General features: G+C 35.6%; 1 protein-coding gene across 3 annotated transcripts; it reads right to left on the bottom strand.

Annotated features, from left to right (window-relative positions):
* Window positions 1-503: 503 nt before the first annotated feature.
* Window positions 504-8,543, bottom strand: LOC110100669 (probable inactive receptor kinase At4g23740). 3 transcript variants are annotated; one of them, XM_020828274.2, is made up of 4 exons: window positions 8,090-8,542; window positions 7,813-7,909; window positions 6,418-7,734; window positions 504-1,631 (listed from the first exon to the last, which is right to left on the bottom strand). In XM_020828274.2, the coding sequence occupies exons 3-4, from the start codon at window positions 7,640-7,642 to the stop codon at window positions 958-960; spliced, it is 1,899 nt and encodes a 632-aa protein (XP_020683933.2). In that variant the 5' UTR covers window positions 7,643-7,734; window positions 7,813-7,909; window positions 8,090-8,542; the 3' UTR covers window positions 504-957. The 3 variants fall into 3 exon arrangements, with proteins under 3 accessions (XP_020683933.2, XP_020683931.2, XP_020683932.2); XM_020828272.2 differs by having other exon boundaries at window positions 7,813-8,542; XM_020828273.2 differs by having other exon boundaries at window positions 6,418-8,543.
* Window positions 8,544-19,505: the final 10,962 nt, after the last annotated feature.

Here is a 19,505-nt window from a genome sequence, read left to right as displayed (position 1 = left end):
ATGATCATAAATCTAAATTATAATAGTACTATATATATCTTCAAATCATCCTCATTTGTTTCACATTAAATAATTAATGAAATCATTACGAAAATTAATAAAACTCAACCTACTGCTTAATTAACGTAATAGATCGCAATCAACAATATATTATTTCATAAAATGAGAAGAATAGTCCATAACCTCATAGAAGAAGACAATTTCAGGCCAGTATCCAATCCCTTGGAAAACAGAACTTTGGTTACGTTCTTCTATTTGAATTCTTATCGCTCATTTGACCATAGCAACGAGCTAAATTACCATCAATAGGGGTTTGCTCGGCACCATAATATCAACTATCAACAATGAAACTAAGGACTTCATTTGAGACGGGTTTTTCATTGCTTCTTGGAGCAACTTTTTAGCACAAAAATTTTAATTTTTATAATAAAAAGTTGTTTTATAAAGTATTAAAAAATCTATCCCAAACAAACCCTAACGCGTAACTTCTAAGACATTTCAGAGGATAAATGCTACTTGCCACCCTGACCAGCATGAGATCAATCAGTTCAAAACTGGCCAGATTTATTGAAAGCTCTTGCCACTCTTTCTACCAGCAGGGCACAAACAAGAATGCTGAAACAAATCACAATATTTCACAATACTTCATTGGAATTTTTACATACATAACATCTAAAACTATTGAAAATACATATTTAACACTTAAACTTCTATATTTATCAATATACCACCTAAAATCCTCCTTTCTCTATGAGATACTTGTATTCACAGTGAAAGTATGTCATTGACAGGGAAGACAGTCGCTCATAGTGATTTTTGACGAACAGAATGTTAGAATTGTAAAAATCAAAGTTTAAGATGGTATATAAATAAATATAGAAGTTTAGGTGTTAAATATGTATTTTCAATAGTTTTAGATGTTACGTATGTAAAAATCCCTTACCAAGATGAGATCTCTCACTGCATAGGGGATTCTAAGTCTGGAGTAGTCTGTAGCAGTGTAGGCGTCAAGCTCTTGGATTCTTCTGACCTTACTTCCAGCGATGGCCGATTGCTGCTATCAAACTTTCTCACATACTCGATCATTCTCGCAACCTCGGCCATGTTTGGCCTCTGTTCAGGCATCTTTGCAACGCAAGCCATGGCAATCTGGAGCATCTCGACCAACTCTTCCTCTATGTTAGGATATCTCATCAGCCGCGGATCGAACACCTCCGCCGTCCACTCCTCTCGAACCACAGATTGAACCCATCGGACAAGGTGAAGCATCTCGCCACCGCTAGCGGTTATTTGGATTGGAGACTTGCCGGTGAGGAGCTCGAGAATGAGAACTCCGAAGCTATAGACATCAGAGGCTTGCGAGGCTTTTCTCACATCGAGAAGCTCGGGAGCGCGGTATCCGGCGATGCGAGGCGATTGAGGGATTGTGGGGCTTACTATGGCGGCGAGACCGAGGTCGGATATGCAGCCGTAGTTGCGGTTGTTGAGGAAGATGTTGGTAGATTTTATGTTTCCATGGACGAGCTTGCCGCCGTGCTCCTGATGGATGTGTGATATTCCTCTTGCGGCTCCGAGGGCTATCTGCAGCCTGCTTTCCCAGTCTAGTGCCGTCCAGCCTTCATTTCGCCTTCCTGCAGGTGCAGGAGGAATATGATGAGGTGGTAAGATTTATAAAATTTTGATAGTACTTCCATGGAATTTCAAAGCAAATCTTAGGGGAAATCTGTATGATTATAAGATAGGTTAAAATATTGTCCTGAGTTACAAATAAGAATAAACTTAAAGGTAGTAGTAAGACAGAGGGTGCCAAAAGAAATCCATTTCTTTATTCCATAGCCAAGCAATGTTCAAATAAAACATAAAATTGTGTTTATAGTATTTACAATTATTTTAGGGGATATTTGATTTGCTAAAAAATAATGCAGAGTAAAAAGAATATAGAGTAAAAGGAATTAGTGTATTTGAAATGTTTAAAATTCTTTGGATGAGTGTAAAACTTGTGTTTTTTTTTTTATAAGAAAATGAATATAATATAAAGTCGAATGAATATGGTGGCGAGCAGGTTGCGCCAACAAGCGTTGATGGTGCCGATGGAGACGAAGGAAATGGTGGCGGCCAATGGTTGCACTGGTGGCTGCAGTTGTGGCCAATGGAAGGCAACAGGCGACGACAACACAGTCAGCTTGCGGTGAAAAAAAACTTTCCCTAAACTGAGCAAGTTTCTAATATATCAAAAATGAATTATGAGTGAAAAAAGAATTCAATAAAATTTTACAATGTATTATTTTTTCATCAAATCAGACACCCAAATTTTGAAATCCCCGGCATTTGAAATACTTTGCATTCCTTATTAGAAAACCAAACAACCTCTATAAACCTCAAAATATTAAGAAAATAACAAGCATGTCCACAATAACAAACATTTTATTACATATAATAAATTATAAAATGATAAATAAGAATAATAACATACAACAAAAAGCCATTATTCCACGAAGAACAATGACATAAATATGAAAAAAATTAAATAATACTGACTAAAGGAACAAAAAAATACAAAAAAAACATATATAACCCTCACATCACATGTATTATATGTTAGAAAAACATTAATATCATATTTTGCTATTAGCTGGAGAAGAAGCGGAGAATTCATTTATTCAAACTCTTGATCAACAACATCATTGGTTGTGGGAGAATCAAATTATTCTGAGAAATATCTGTCCAATCCCTCTCCTTGAAGTCTCATATCGCTCTCCGCTATCAAATTGTATGCAATACGCTCCAAAGTTTCCAAATATTACCTAACTACCATAGATTAATTTGTAGCTAATCTTGTACCCATAGAATTAGTAAAATGTCATTGCTATGAATGAATATTATATTTAGATCTATACTACTATGGAAAGGTAGTTTTGTTAGATCTATACCACTATGGAAAGGTAGTTTTGTATTTCACCAAAACAAAATTCTAAACCTTAATTTCAAATATATGTTATAACCTTCGATTATCCTTAATTCATCACAGCCCTTAATGTTGTTGTTATTTGCTGTCAACTAGGGGAGAAGCAGATAATTCATTTATTCAAACTCTTAATTATCATCAACGTTGGTTGTGGGAGAATCAAATTATTCTGAGAAGCATTTGTCCCCTCCCTCTCCTTTTAAGTCTCTCACATTGTTGTCTGCCATCTCCCCTCTTTGCTCCTCTCACTTGCTTCACCATGGCATCTGCCCTTCATTTCTAAATCCCTAGAAAATCAAAGGGTGGGGAGAAAGAAAAATAGCATCCTTCGGTTTGAGGTCTCTCGCTATCCCCGCTACCATCGGTGTAGCTAATGCATCCCTTATTGACGTTATTACTGACATAAACGCCCCTTCCAGAACCCACTTTTGACACTATTGCTAGAGAGTTTCATGTGAAAAGTGAAGGAGTATTATTGTGGACTACATGATTATGATCATTATCTTCACCTATTGTTAAGGTAGCTAGGGATGCCACCGCTTCTTATCCTATTGCAATTTATTCTTAATTGTACTAATGGCACTGCTCAATTTATATTGCATCTCATCACCTCAAAGGAAAATATGATCAAGAGTTATTTGCCTCTCAGCTTTGTCCAAAGTTAACATAACAATAATATTAAAAAATAGTCAACAAAAGCTCAAATTAAAAAAAAAAATGCACAAAGGAAAATAATTCAATATGTCGATGAATTCGTATAAGAAGAGAGTGACGGCTCACACACAACATAACCATAAAATCCTAATTTCATTTATATGAATAATTGAATATGCATGCAAGCATTATAAAGGTTTGTACCCGCAGGAGTACCACCGCTATTGCTATAAGTCACAGGCTGTAGGATTGGTCCCCTCTTTGCCACCACCACAGATTTCCAAAAATTCTTATCATTAAATTGCACCAAATATATCGTATCGTAAGCTTTTCGATAAAACCCAACAAAATTCATGTCACAAACTCAAACAGTCAATATTTTCAATACTTTATGATGGGGTAGCGTGATTGAGAATGTGACTCTCAAGATTATTTTTAGGAAGGCACTAGTAGTTTTAAGGGGGGTTGCATATGTTCATGATTGGGTTTCATCATTTGAACTTAATACCAGCTGATTTCCCTAAATATTGTAAATTTTTTAGTTGCACAAATTGATAACTCATTATGTATGCCTATTTTTAATGCATTTCAAATTTTATTGAAGGAAACATTATGGGCACTTCTCATGAAGAAACTTATAGATTATTGAGTCCATTGTCGGCTCAAGAGCTAGCCTGACATATACATCATTTAGTACATATAAATCATGCAAGAAATAAACTTTTGCACTCCAATAAAATGAGCCTCCTTAACCCTATAAGATTAGGGGCACTAGTGGAAAAAAAATTGAATTGTATGAGAAATTCAATTAAAATCAATCCAAGAGGAATTGTTTTTAATTTTTGGGAAATCCAAGAGGAATTGTTGCAAATGCAGTTCACATGTGATATAATAAGAAACAAGTAGACCATATTCCTGTTATAGCTTCTGACAGAAGGATTATTATTTTGGTGTATTAGATTTGCGTGAACCTAAAACTATTGATTAAAAAAACTTCTCGGCAACCACTTCAATATGTTACGCTCTTAAAATCACTTTATTATAGAGATCTTTTCGACACTTGGTTATTTTAGTGTGATATGCTAATTAATACAAAAAAAAAATATTTTTTGAGATGGAAGATCAAAGATGTAGAAGGCTACAGTTCTCTTTAATGCAATTGCTTTATTCATAATAATAAAAAATTTATGTACATTGACAGTTATCAATCGAACTCGATATTATTGATTAAGTACAAATCTTAGTAAAAAAAAAAAACTTGATTAAGCACAAATCTAAATGCAAATATAAACTGAATCCATAACCATCCAAACTCTAATTTGGGGACCAAATGACCTCTAAATGTGGCAAGCTATTAGTCAAATCAAGCGTCATGATGAGACGAATCCAATGAGCCCAATATTAGTCAATTTCGACAACATTAAGGCACTTAAATCCTGAATGAATGTTTTATGATAAAGGAAATCAACATGGGTCATATGATGGAATTTCGAATTTTCTTCGCACTTGCGTGGCATATCACTCTAAAAAAAATTATAAATATGCCCCCACTCTACATAAAAGGAAACTTATGCAAGAGATTTAAGAGAGGTCAAAGGCATGAGAAATCTCAGAGCTCCACTGAGAATTGCCTCTTGTGGACCTTCACCAACTGACCACCCTCATCGAGCCTTTGCCTGTCGACCACCACCTTACCGTCACCATAGAGCCTTTGCCCTGCCACCTCTAGACCACCATATAACCGTCTCCATCGAACAACTGTTGAATTGTGTCTACCAAAACTTCACAGGAGATTGCTTTTGGTGGGCCTTTGTCGCTCGACCACCATCATCGAACCATCACCTAGTTGCCTCTTTCAGACTACCACCCTACCATCACTATTGGACTAACGTCAAACTATTGCCCAACCCAGCTGTCAAACCTTCGTCGGGCGAGAGCCATTGTTAAACCTTAACCAACCAACCGCCACCGTCGAACTAAGACACTAATGCCATCGTCAGATTGTTGCCATCCGACTAATATTGTTAAGCTGTTGCCGCTCAACCACAAACGTCTAAATGGACTGTTACATTTTCTGACAATTTCTCAAATCTTATAATTTTGTCATGTTCAAGTTAAGGGAGAAGCAAATCTTTGTAACCAAACTCATATAATGAAATCATTCCACTGGGTTAGGCAAGTGGTTTTCCCCTTTTCAGATTTTCTACATTAAAACTCTAATGTCACATGTGTTCTTATTTATTTGTTTGTATATTGGATTTTCGTATAAAACTATATAAACTCTCTTACTCTATAACTGCAAATTTTCTAGCCCATAATTATTATAATATTAATTTAAATTGTTGTTAGCATGGATTAAAAAATTAATTATTTCTTTATTAGAAATTCTGTTTCATTGAAAGCTCTCATTTTATTCAAATTAATTCTAAGAATGTCCATCTTATGCACGTGTATTCTTGTGGGTATATATTAAGGGGCAACAATATCAATGAAGAAGACACCAGCCAAAAAGAGGGATTTGAACCAACTACCACACATTGACAGATAATGACGTTAAACCCATTCCAGATATAGCTAAAACAGTATGTTAGTATCCTTTATTACAATTTTTTAACCTATGAAAATGATTAAATATAAAATATAGATAACACAATTAATCTATCTACTAAATTTGTTTATGAATGACTATTTCATATTAGCTTTACTCTTTGTAGCATCTTTCAGCGCAAAATGCTTGTAATTTTATCAACCCAGTAGAGATAGAAAATTGTAACCGACAAGAGTAGAAAGAGTCATACCATGAAGCATAGAGTAAACGCTCCCCTGGCTATAGTACTCATAGACAACAAGCTTCTCATCCTTTGAGTAATAATAAGCCTTCAAATCCACAACATTCTCGTGACGGATCCTCCCAACCACCTCCATTAATTGTTCAAGCTCCCTCTTTGTAACTGCAACATCCTTCAGCCTCTTCACCACCACAGTTGTAGCATCCTCCAAAACTGCCTTATACACCGTCCCATAAGTCCCCTTCCCAAGCACCTCAGCTGATGCCTTCAACAAATCCTCCAAATCAAACGCAGAGGAAGTGCCATCAAAGAACACGAGCTGCTTGCACTCATCAGAATTTCCTCCACCAGTCTTTTCCGGTGACACATCGCCCTTAGATTCCTTCCCCATGGTCACAGTAGTCCCATCTATATTTCGAGAATAACAAATCACAAGAACGATGGCCACAACCACAAACACCGCGGAAGAACAACCAATTATGATTCCAAGAAGCGCCGATTCACTAATCTTCCTTCTTGAAACATCAGGAGTCAACTGCGATGGGAAGGGGGAAGATGATGCTGGAGCAACGGGGTGAATTTCGTTCCCATAGAATGACGAATCCGGAAACCTCCGAAGGGACACGGGTATGCTACCATTGATATGATTGTTAGAGATATTGAAAAATAGAAGATTTGGGAGCAGGAGATCAGGAATATGACCAGACAGGGAGTTGTTTGAGAGGTTTAAAGCCGTGAGTTGAGTGAGATTGCTGATGGAAGGAGGGATGCTCCCATTGAAGCTATTATAGGAAAGATCCAACACCGTAAGATTCTTCCACTCAAAGAAATCCAAAGGCAGGGGGCCAGATAAGTTATTGAGCTGGAGGTGAATCTCCGTTAAGGCACTGAGGTTGTACAAAGCAGAGGGGAAGGGGCCGGTGAGGCCGTTGGATCGGAGACTAAGGATGTGCAGAGCGGAGAGGCGGCTGAGGGTATTGGGAGGGATTTCTCCATCGAATCCGATCCCGGGAAGCCGAAGCTCGACGACGCGAGAACGTTCCAGATCACATATCACTCCCTTCCAGTTCTCGCACATGGAGGTTTCCTCCTTCCAATTAAGCGCGAATCCATGACCGATCTTTGATTGGAATTCGAGTAGCGCTCGCTTGTCATCCACAGGCTCTGTGAATCCAACAGAGCTAAGAGCAAACCAGAGCAGGAGAATACCGGAGAACCAAATCCGAACAATCATCTCCAGCCCTAGATCGTTCTTTCACCGCGAACAACAGCTACGTGGAGATTCCAGAGTGCAAAACCTCATACCCTCAATCTTCAAACCTTTGCCTTCAAAAGAAAATTCCACAATCAAGAAAGAGAAGTCCGCAAGCTCACGCTACCTCAGTTAAATTAAAACGCGAATACCTTTCTTTTACTTTCGTCATTTCTGCAGATTTTTGCATACTTCAGCACGGAGAAGAAAAGATCCTACGGACTATATCCAAACGATGATTGCCGATATCTGGAAAACGGCAAATAGTGGAGAAAAAGAAAATCACTTATTATATCAAATCGAGAAGAAATCGACGAAACGCATCCAGCTAGTACTTCATGCCGGGTTTCACTCGCTTAAGCAGCATTTAATGCCATCATTCATCTCCACAACTGTGGAAGGCAGCAGAGAAGGTATCGGGATTATTACCAGAAGCAACATCTACTGTTCTTCGATTTGTCTTTTTCTCTTCGGAAGAACCTCTGTTTACGATCGCCGAGGCAGGAAGAAATTATTCGGAAATAAATAAATAGAAATTAATGGCAGGGGCGGGAGAGGCGGGGTAGGAAATTAAAAATCTTATCTCCTCGTCCGTTACCTTCCACGAGTAGATGGAAACTGGCGTGGACCGGCGAGTACGATTTGATTTAACCCAAATAATTACCCAACTTCTTCGTGGCCCACTTATAATTGGTTGACACGCTGGAATGGACAAGTAAGGGCCAAAGTGTGGTGGGGCCCAGAGTAGGTTCTTGTTGGTCACCGCACCCACTGTCACTCTATGCAACGTGGAATATTTCCCTTAAAAAATAAAAGAATTATTAAAAGGTGCGATTAGATGTGCGGATGCCGATCGTCATCAGAAGATCAATAATAATATGTCATATCATCTTTTTGCTCGGTATCTAGCTTAGTGTTATTCGGTATTGTGGCTCGATATTGTTCGGTATCGATGACATGTGGCGCATTTTGATTAGTCTCAGGACGGCTGTGTTTGACGTTTGCACAGAATAATCCCCAAGTACAGGGCGTAAACGAGTCGAGTCGAGTCTATCTTAGGCTTTATCGAGCTCTGCCTGTCAGTTCGAAAGCGAGATCGAACTCGAGCTCGTCTCACTGTAAATGAGCTCGAGCCGGCTCGTGAGCCATAGGCATGATTTTTTAAACTTAGGCGAGATTTTTAAAATTTAGCATAATTTTTAAAACTTAAGTAGGATTTTTTAAAAAATTTGGGTTGGATTTAGAAAAAAAAAATGCAAGGTTTGGCATTTAAATAAAACGTTAGTTGTTCTTTTTTTTAATATTTAAATCTAATTAATAAAATAAATTATTAAGAAAATATTAATAATTATTTGAGCCAGCTCACGAGCTCAAACCCAAGCTGTTTACTAAACCAGATCGAGTTTGAGCTCTAGCTCGACTAGTGAGCTCGATAAGCTTGGCTCACGAGCCCATAAACGAGTCGAGCTTGAGCTGCCTCGCGACTCCGAATCCTTATAATTTTAAAAAACTTGATAAATTTGTTGTAAAATAAGATTACAAATGCATATTTCAAATGAGGAATATTAGTAATAAAAATATACTTTTATATCTCTATATTATTCCTTTAAATCTAATTTTAATTATTTTAATTTTGTAGGTCATCTGATTTGATTCGTATAATATTGTCTAAATTAGATAATTAGATTATTTGGTAGATGTTGGTGGTTAGATTGATAGAATAGGATGTGAATTTTATTATATTACATAGTTCTGAACTTTATTTAAGAGACCCAATTATATGAATGTTATACATGGCAAATCCATAATGACATCAATGGAAGTACAAGATCGGACAGTCAATAAGGCTCCTGCTTGGTTCAAAGACTATCTCCAACTTGGGGGATTGAAGGGGTGCATGCTAGGGTGAATATATATGAGTTATACTTAAATTTAAGTTGGTTGGTACTCTATGATTAGGTATTTTAATACAACTAGATTAGTTGTTTTGAGGTGGTTAGGAGATATGGGACACATCACCATATGATAGCTTAGTTTGATTTACTATTATTTAGAATTAGGAATATATTATGGTGTATTCACTTTTTAAAAGGCAATGAAAAAATTTCAAGTCCTCTTGTTTTTTGTTTTTTTTGTTTTTTTTTTTTTTTTTTTTTTTTTTTTTTTTTTAAGTCCTTCTCTTGTTTCTCTATTATATTTGTTCCCTTATTTTTCATAATTTTTAATCATTGGAATAATGATTTACTCGAAGGGCTAATACTACTCGTGGAGTTTTTGAAATTATGTATCATAGAAACACTATCATTCAAAGTATGGCCAACAATTGAAATTGAGCACAAAAGGATCCGTATAGGGGTGTCAACTTGGGTCAACGGGACGGGTTCGGGTTGAACCCGTAACTGACCCTGCACTATTCGGGTCAACTCGAACTCGACCCATTTTTAAAAACGGGTCAAGTTTCCGGACCCGACCCGACTCGATTCGGGTCCGGGTCAACCCGACCCGACACGAATGACCCGAAGTTCACTTAAAATTGCTAGTTTTCGGGTCAAAATCGGGTTAATCTTCAATTTTTGAGTCAAAATCGGGTAAAAAAAGGGTCAATCTCGGGTTTCCAAGTCAAATAGGAGTTTTCGTGTCAATTACGGGTCATTTTCGAGTTGCTGGGTCAACGCGAACCCGACCCGTTTTTTAAAACGGGTTGATTTGTTGAACTCGAACCCGACCCGTTTCGGGTCCGGGTTAATCCTAACCCGTTTTTTTTCGGGTCGTGTTTCGGGTCATATCAAAATTTGACACCCTTGGATCCATAGCATCCCGCTTATAGCTCACAATAAGCCATGTAGCAATATCACCTACTTCTACACTTTTGCAATCTATAGATTTGCATTTGTATGTTATTTTTAACAAAGACAAGAACATTTTTAAAGAACCTACTTGCCTACCCCATAACACAATAATGATCACCACATTATCTCAAATCCAACACTCATACCAATGCTCAAGCTTATTGTTACCCACACTTCAAGAAAATAATAATTGAGAAATTGGTTACAAAATTTCTACATAGTAGTGTAATTCATCCAATCAATAGCTCATTTATTATCGAGAGCTCTTCTAGTAAAAAAGAAGGATGACATTTAGCATTTTTGTAATGGTTAATAGGCCTTAAATCATGAGACAACTCCTTATAGCTAGATTCACATCCCCAATAGATGAAATGCTTGATGAATTATATGGAGCAAGATCTATCCAAAATTGAAACTACAAGGTGCATCACCAAGTTCACATGTAGGGGTATCAATTTTGGGTAACGGGTCGGGTTCGGGTCGAACACAGTACTGAGCCGACACTATTCGTGTCAACCTGAACCAAACCCGTTTTTACAAACAGATCGATTTTTCGAACCCGAACCTGACCCGCTTGGGGTTTGGGTCAACTCAACACGACCCGAATGACTCGACACCGTCCAAAAATTGCTATTTTTCGGGTAAAAAATGGGTTAATATCTGATTTTCGGGTCAAAACGGGTCAATCTCGAGTTTCCGGGTCAAAATGGGTTTTCAGGTTAAGAACGGGTCAATTTTGTGTTTGACACGAAAACACAAAATTGACCCGATTTTTGAAACGGGTCGATTTGTTGAATCCGAACCCGACTCATTTCGGGTTTAGGTTGACCGTAACCCAAAATTTTCATGTCAGGTTTGAGTCGAATTTTTAGATCACGTCAAATTATTGAAACTTCTATTCACATGATAGAGTATATATGAACTTCACAAAACAAGATATCAAACACATGATAGCCATTATGACCTCATGGTGATGTCATTCGGTTCAACGAATGTTTCCTCTTTTCTCCATAATGCTATGAATAAAATTCTTAAATAATATTTGGAACCATTTAAAATAGTTTTATCAAATGAAAGTATCATCATTAGCGACTCCATTAGTAATCACTCTAATCATTTTGATATATTTTCAGTTGTCCATAAGAGAACTTATTTCACCTAAAACATTTCAAATGTTTGATGGGAGAAGTGCAGGTGGAATATTGGCTACATGGTTTTTCAACCCAGCCACAACAAAATCAACTGCACCATTAATTGGCCATTGCTATGTACTTAGAAGCACTCAGCAGTTTCTCAGCCCTTACAACAAATTCGTTTGTCGCTTTTAAAGTATTGTTGTTCCATTGCCTTTCATGTTATAATGTGATTTCTTCCACCAAATAGCGGTTGCTGAACGGATTAGAGGTGTAAATGAATCGAGCTGAGCTCGAGTCACTCTTAATATGAGCTTGAGCTCGATTAATTCATTGAGTTCGAGCTCAGAATTGAGCTTAATTCAACGAGTTTGAATTGACTCACGAGTTGACTTATATATAATAAAAGAGAAAATATTATGATTCAAACAACTATTATAAGAAAATTATAAGTAAAATGAGAAATTATAATATTATAAAAAAAGAATTACTTGATATAAAAAAGTTATATATATATATGTTTATAATAATAGCTTTATAATTATACTCCAAAATTCTAATATATTTTATATTAATATTTTTTAAATGGGTTGGCTCTTGAGCAAACGAATTGAGTAGAGACTCGCTTAAATTTGGCTTGTTGGTTCATCAAGTTCAACTATCAATCTATTTATCGAACCGAACTCGAGCCCGTTCACTGGCTTGACTCACTTACACCGCTATAACAGACATTTTATAGCTCTCAAAGATACAATGGCTTCCAAATTCAAAAGACCGTTTATATTAAATGTAGATCCTTCATGAGTAGTGGCATTTGACATCATCTAGGAACAACGATAGCAAGTTTTAAAGTTTCATTTGGGGCGGTTTTCTTACTGCTTCTTAAAGTAGTTATCTACTATAAAAAATTAAATTTTTGTTCTAAAAACCCTTTTTAAAAAGCATTAAGAAAGTCATCCCAAACAAAACCTAAGTTACGTAAAGCGATGACTAAATATCACTAATATCTATTAGATTCTCTCCTCGCCCAAAAAGCATCAAACAACTTCAACTTTTCAGTCAAATAATTGTGCTGCAACTTCACCATTGAATACAAAGCTCGGCTTGACAAACAAAATGGACGGAAGTAGCAACAAGACAAAAAACTTTTCAAATCATGTGCTAGCAGATGATCCAATACAAAAGAATGGTTGCATCAAAATCCCTACGAAGTACTCCCCCAATCAAAAGGGCGAATTATTACGTCCGGTGACCGGACGTCCGGACATCCAATCCAGATGCGCCACGTCACTCAAATACACTGGGACCCGGTGTATTTTGATGATGTGGCGCATCTGGATTGGTGTCCGGACAAATCCGGACATCGGACGTAATAATTTGCCAATCAAAAGTAATCACTTAAGCCACTACCATGTTGGTGTAATTGACAGCTATATAGGACTACACAAGACACAGTAACGCCACGAAGGAGCATTTTCACTGGCCACTTTATTGTTGGGAATAAAACCACTCAACGCAAAATGCATAAACAAATAAAAGAGAGCGACGAAAATGAACGCCATGTTTGAGTTAACGTAGAAAAATTTGAAATCGGGATAAAACTACATTGCTACATCGCACTAGTAAAACCATTATGAAAATGATATAAATTATACATATCTCTCTTCTCACACTCTCTCGTTATCTCTTTTCACTTCCCACATTGTTCTACCCTCCCAACAAACAAAGAGACGCACTTCTATTACTCTAATGGATGCGGCACTTCAAGTGAAATAAGAAAATAAAAATTACTCAGCTTGATCACTCGTATCACTGTACCTGCAGAGAGCCTTGGCGCAGACTTCTCTGTCTCGCAGCATCGTGACGAGCACTATGACGTTGAGTTCATCAAGTTACGATGTTGTGCTCCTTATCTCTAAGGGGTTGTACAACACTGCGACGCTGTATAGATAAAAACAAATTATTTTGAGGCTTCGCCCTCAAACCCCAAAGCAAAGGACACGCTAACCCCCTGCGACCCCCCACTAAGCTCCACATTGAGCTCAACCGACAAAATTGAAGTTTAAGTTGACAGTACAACTCGATTGATCGACACTATCATACTCCACACAAAACTAACGATATCATCTCTAGCATCACATTTACAACCATATCCAATTTTGTGTCACTTACAAATTTAAGAAGTTCAAATCCCCTTGCTCCCCACTGGCTTACTTCAACTATTATTACCAATTACAAAAGCTGTAAGGGCAAAGTTGACAATGAACATCATCAATCACCTTCCACTGTCAAACAGCAATTCCACTATACATTATGGTGATCATTTATCGGTTGACAAAACATGCTCATTTTACCATATTACCACCACAATCTCTACCTCTTCAGTGGCAATCACATTCATTACACCCAATCACATGATCATCGATCTCCCTTTGCAAGCAATTTCTACCATGCCTTATTCAAACAATTAGGCATTTTGGCAAAGCTCATCACCTCGAGTGGGACAAATCGACTAAGGTATCAAATCATGGGCACAAAAAATGCTTGTGATGCTAACATCCAACGAACAAAGCTTCTTCATTGAGTGTAACTTCCACATAATACCTCTTTTCGTTCATCCATCAACATATCTCCACATTCCAAACCTAATATGGTCCCTTTCTCCAGCAATTCACTCATATGTTACCGTTGTGTGCTAAAAATTTTGCATGGGTAGAGTATGTTTAATGTCTTAGTGATGTACAAAAATTTAGCATGTACAGATAAAAGTAATAAGACAAGATAATTTTTTATGAGAAAAAACAAGAAAGGGAAAAAACCACAGGGTATGACCTAATTGTAAAATCTACTATGTAGCAAGAGATATAAAGATCTTCATTTTCTTCAATGCTGAAGAAGAGGGAGAGTACAAAGACCAAGCATTCATAGAGGGATAGCCTATACCCAACAACATGACTTAAGTTTTTTTAATTTGGATTATAGAAATATATGTCCACAAGCGGATAAATATACCCAACAAGAAGGTCAATTTAAAATGAAAGCCTATTTATAGATTTTTTGGAATGACATGCTACGTAAATATGGATAAAATATAGGGCAATTTTGAATTGGGTCTGAAGCTTGTGAATGTGATGTATATGTGAGTTTGCTTTAATTGGGTCTAAAGTGCAAAAAAAAAAGTTAGATTATATTATCCTTAATTGAGAATTTGGTTGTCACTCATTGATGAAGTGTTTTAGTTTAATATGAATATTCTTCACATACAGTGCCAAATTATTATATACTAAAATATTTATAATAGAAGAAAGAGGAAAAGATGGAGGTTAGTGCCTTAGCTTTATATAAAGATCAAGTACACATAGATAAAAAAAGATTACAAGAAATATAAAAATTTTATAAGAAATTTTCAAAAAGAGAAAAAATTATGAGATATGGCCTAATTTAAATGATTTTATTAGTGAATGTCATATGTTTCAACTAATGTCCTTCCTAGTAATTGAGGTATGCGTTCATATAATTTAATAGATATGAATTATGAAAGATGGATTCCATAATGGAAGTCAAAATTAGTGTTGACGATGTTCATTAACATTATAGGTGTTCATGTGTGTTGATATTGTTGACAATGATGATCATCAATATTTTCGCTGATGGCATATATTAGCTATATAGGTGATAAAATACATCAACAATGTTGACAAAAATGTGCAATGAAGTTGGTAGGTGTCAATACTATTGTTGACGGCATACATCAAATTTATAAGTGACAGCATGCATCAATATTGTTAACAATGTCGAGCAATGATGGTTGGTTGACGATAGTCAAGAATTTGTATAAAAGCAATGTTGATTGAATGATGATGCTTGGGAGATAGTAGTCGGGCAACTGTGGTAGGACACCAATTGTTGTCGGCGGTGATTGTCAGCTTCTATTAGCGGTTGGATCTTTAGAATTCTACAGATCTTCAAGTTTTCTTCAATTTTATGTTGAGGTTCAAGCTCCAAGAATAGAGTTTCGTTTGGGCGACCTTTCTTACTGATTTATTTTTCGAACATCAAACACGATTTCTATTTAGCAACTACTTTTTGGTTGCTTTTAAAAATTTTTATATAAAAAATTGCTTTGAACAATATTTTTAAAATGTTACTTTCTCTACAATAATTTATGTATAACTAGACAAATAATGTGAATATTATGATCTTTTATTTTAATTGATTAATTAATACAATGAAAGTAAAATATTAATTTGGTCATTTTTCAGCAAGAATTGAGCCACCATAGTTCCATCCCTATATAAAAAGCAAATATGAAAATTTTAATGTTAGATTAAATATATAAAAATTCAATGGTATATATACATTATACACACATATATTAGGAGTGAGTGTGAGTCAAGTGAACTTATGAGCTCGCTGGAGTTCGGCTCGATAAATGACTTGTGAGTCAAGCTTGATAAGCTAATGAGTCAAGATATAATCAATTTTGACTCGACTCGTTAGCTCGTGAGGTAACTTTTTTTAAAAAAATATTAAAATTTAGGATTTAGGTATAAAGCTATTTAATGTATTTAAAATAATATATCTCATTTTTATATCAAATGATTCTTTATGATTTATGTTCTAAATTCTTATTCTTTTAATAAAAAGTTTTATAATAATTAGTTGAATAATAATAATTTTCTCTTTTTAGTTGTAAGCAAATTGGCTTGGGAGTTGGCTCGAACTTGTAAAATTAAACTCGACTTCAAACTTAATTAATTAATCAATCTCAAATTAGAAGTGATTCAAGATCTACTCAACTCGCTTAAACCCATAGGGGCTGTTTGGTAGTAGGATTTAGGCCGGATTTGAACGAAATCCAGCCAAACGGCCTAAAATGCAAAACCAAATCTCACTGCAAATGAAAGCCGCCGTAGATGGAAAATTCCGCATTTATGTGCTAAAGCCCAGATTTCCGAAATACCGGTTTTTGCCGGATTTATGAAATCCGTTGGCTCGAGAGGAAGAGTCCGCTCGTTAAATCCGCTCTATAGTCAAACAGCCACACGGGATTTAATATGATCTATTATGAATGTTGCCAAACAGTTTTCAAAATTTAGGCTCCTCAGGATTTCCAAAATCCAGATTTAGAGGATTTGCGAAATCCTACTTAAATCAAATCTTTGGTGCTACCAAACAGTCCCCTAATGTAAATCCTCCAAGAACATAATCTTAATAAATAAAGAAAATAAAATCTCATAAGATATTGATGTCATGCAAATCAAAGGAAAAATATATATAAACAGATCAACCGTTAAACACGTGTGCCGAAATGCGGGTCATTGATCGACCCGTCAAGACGTAGAAGATTGTGTTAGTTGATCTGTATCACCAAGTACGTTTCTACGCATTGACATTCAAATGATAAGGTTGTCTTAAACTTAATCGTTAAATTAGTACCAAAGGAAGATTAAATGGCACAAAAATAATTATAAAAGTCAAGCCAGGTCGCGATTTTGAGCGTTTGAACGACACGTAACCTGCTTGCGTGTAGATCAGAAGATCATTTCCGTAATTTAGCTGCCTAATTACTTAATTTACAAATAATGATTATGTCATAATAGTGATAGTTAGGATTATAACTGAAAAGGTTTATGTCAACAGTATTATATTTTATGGAACAATTTTTTAATACAATTTTTTTTAATTTAAAATTTTTATACTAGAAAATTATTTTATAAATTAATAAGAAAACTGTCCCCAAAAAATAATTAGCTTCATTTGAAATAGCTTTTTTACTACTTTTTTACAATAAAATTTTACATAAACTTTTTAAAATTAACAAATAAATAATTGTCAAAACTTGTCTCAAACAAAGTCTTAGACTTCGTTTGAATCAGCTTTTTTACTGTTTTCTAAAGCAGCTTTTTAGTACAAAAATTTTTTAAACTAAAAAAAATTTACATTAAAAACTATTTTAGAAAGCAGTTAAAAAGTCGTACCAAATGAAGACTTAAACTTCATTTGGGGCAGCTTTTATGTTGATTTCAAGAAATTTTTATGCTGAAAAAAATTTATAGATAGCAGTGGAAAATTGTAACAAAGAAAACCTCTACAATTTTCTGGTGAAAAATTGATGGACTTATGGAAAGATAAAAATAATATTATAGGCAAAGACTAGCAAAAGTTACTAAGATAATGTATTTTAAACATATTGTTGGGATTATAAAATAAATTATCTTATCAATTATAATTTTAATATGATGCATGAATTTGATAGTTCGATAAAAAAAAAATTAAATATGATTCAATTTATCAATTAGGCATAGATTTGTTCGGTCAACTTTCATATCTATTTGAAGGTATTGAATCATAGTCATGAAAGTTTAAATATTATGAAGTAGCTTTAAATATGATTGAATTTACTACAAATTAGTTCAAATTAGTTTGAATTATAGAATACCAAGTTGATGGCCTTAGACCATCTGCAACGGAACTCGAACCACTTGAATGTCGTCCACCAAAAGCTTCAATCGAACGTCATATATCACACGTAATTCTGGGAGTGAACAGAGCGACATCAATATTGGCGTCGCACTTTTGGGTAAAAAAAAGAGTGTCAGAAAATGGATTAAGAATATATACAACATATTCTTTCTTAGATGTTAGAAAATAGAGTTCGGTTGGAGATGAGTTACTGCATTTTGGAATATTACTGTATTTTGGAGTGAAAAATGAGTTTTTCGATTGGAGATGGCTTTAGTCCTATGCTTCATGGCAAGTGTCTGAAATCAACCTGCAATAAAAGAAGGCATAGAAAATAGAAAGAAGGAAATGGCTTTGTAAAATTGTATTAGCTTTCTTCCTTGACAGCAACACAGTAAAGGCTTCAATATAAAGAAGCCAAAGGGGACAGAGGCTGCAAAAGCCGCCTGGACTGGTACAACCCAGTCTGATCGAAACAGAGAAGGTGCAACCTTAACTAAACATGATTGGTTGAGTAGCATAACTAAAGTGCTCTTGCAATATATTCTAACAGTCCCCTTCAAACTTATCATTTGAGGAGCAAATGGTAAGTTTGTCTCTTAAAAGAGAAAATCTGAGAGGTGGTAATGGTTTAGTTAGAATATCAGCCAACTGATCCTGGGAGTTGACATGTAGAATAGAGATAGCTCCTTGTTGAATGTGCTGACTGATAAAGTGATAATCTATCTCAATATGCTTCGTGCGAGCATGAAAAACAGGATTATGAGCTAAGGCAATCGCCGAAGTGTTATCACAATAGACTCTTGTAGGAGATGTTTGTGGCAAGGATAGATCATCAAGTAAGTGACGTAACCATAGAATGTCGGAGGTAGTAGAGGAGAGTGCTCGATATTCCGCCTCGGTCGAAGACTTGGCAACAGTGACTTGCTTTTTAACACACCAAGAGATAAGTGTTGGACCAAGATAAGAACAGAAGCCAGTAACCGATTTGCGGTTAGTCGTATCTGATGCCCAATCGGCATCAACAAAGTAGTAAGCTCCATATTACCGGGTTGAAGTGGAAGCCCATAACTTTTTGTGCCTTGAATGTATCTGTTTTGATTAAAAAAATATATTTAAGTATATATAGTTTTGCAAAATATTTAATTATCTTTGGGAATATTAAAATTTAAATTTTAATTCTGTAATGGAACTCAGGATTAGGAATGATCAATATCATCCAAAAAAAGGCGAAAAGATATCATTCACCATGCATTGGTTCAGATACAAAACTTTTAACTTTATCCTTATATCGTAGTCAAATCCAAGAAGAATCCGTATTTGACCTCGAAAGCACTCAAAAATAGGATTTAACTCGGTTATTTGGACTAATCTAATACATGGATTGAAGATCATTTT

Source organism: Dendrobium catenatum, unplaced genomic scaffold (assembly GCF_001605985.2).
Source record: "Dendrobium catenatum unplaced genomic scaffold, ASM160598v2 fragScaff_scaffold_1275, whole genome shotgun sequence".
Classification (NCBI taxonomy): domain Eukaryota; kingdom Viridiplantae; phylum Streptophyta; class Magnoliopsida; order Asparagales; family Orchidaceae; genus Dendrobium; species Dendrobium catenatum.
This window is presented reverse-complemented; position numbering and strand designations above follow the sequence as displayed.

Coding starts and splice junctions, on each gene's coding strand:
- LOC110100669 (XM_020828273.2), bottom strand. CDS start 7,642: ATGATTGTTCGGATTTGGTTCTCCGGTATTCTCCTGCTCTGGTTTGCT. Junction 1,632..6,417: donor CGTTTACTCTATGCTTCATG/GTATGACTCTTT, acceptor CTGCACCTGCAG/GAAGGCGAAATGAAGGCTGG.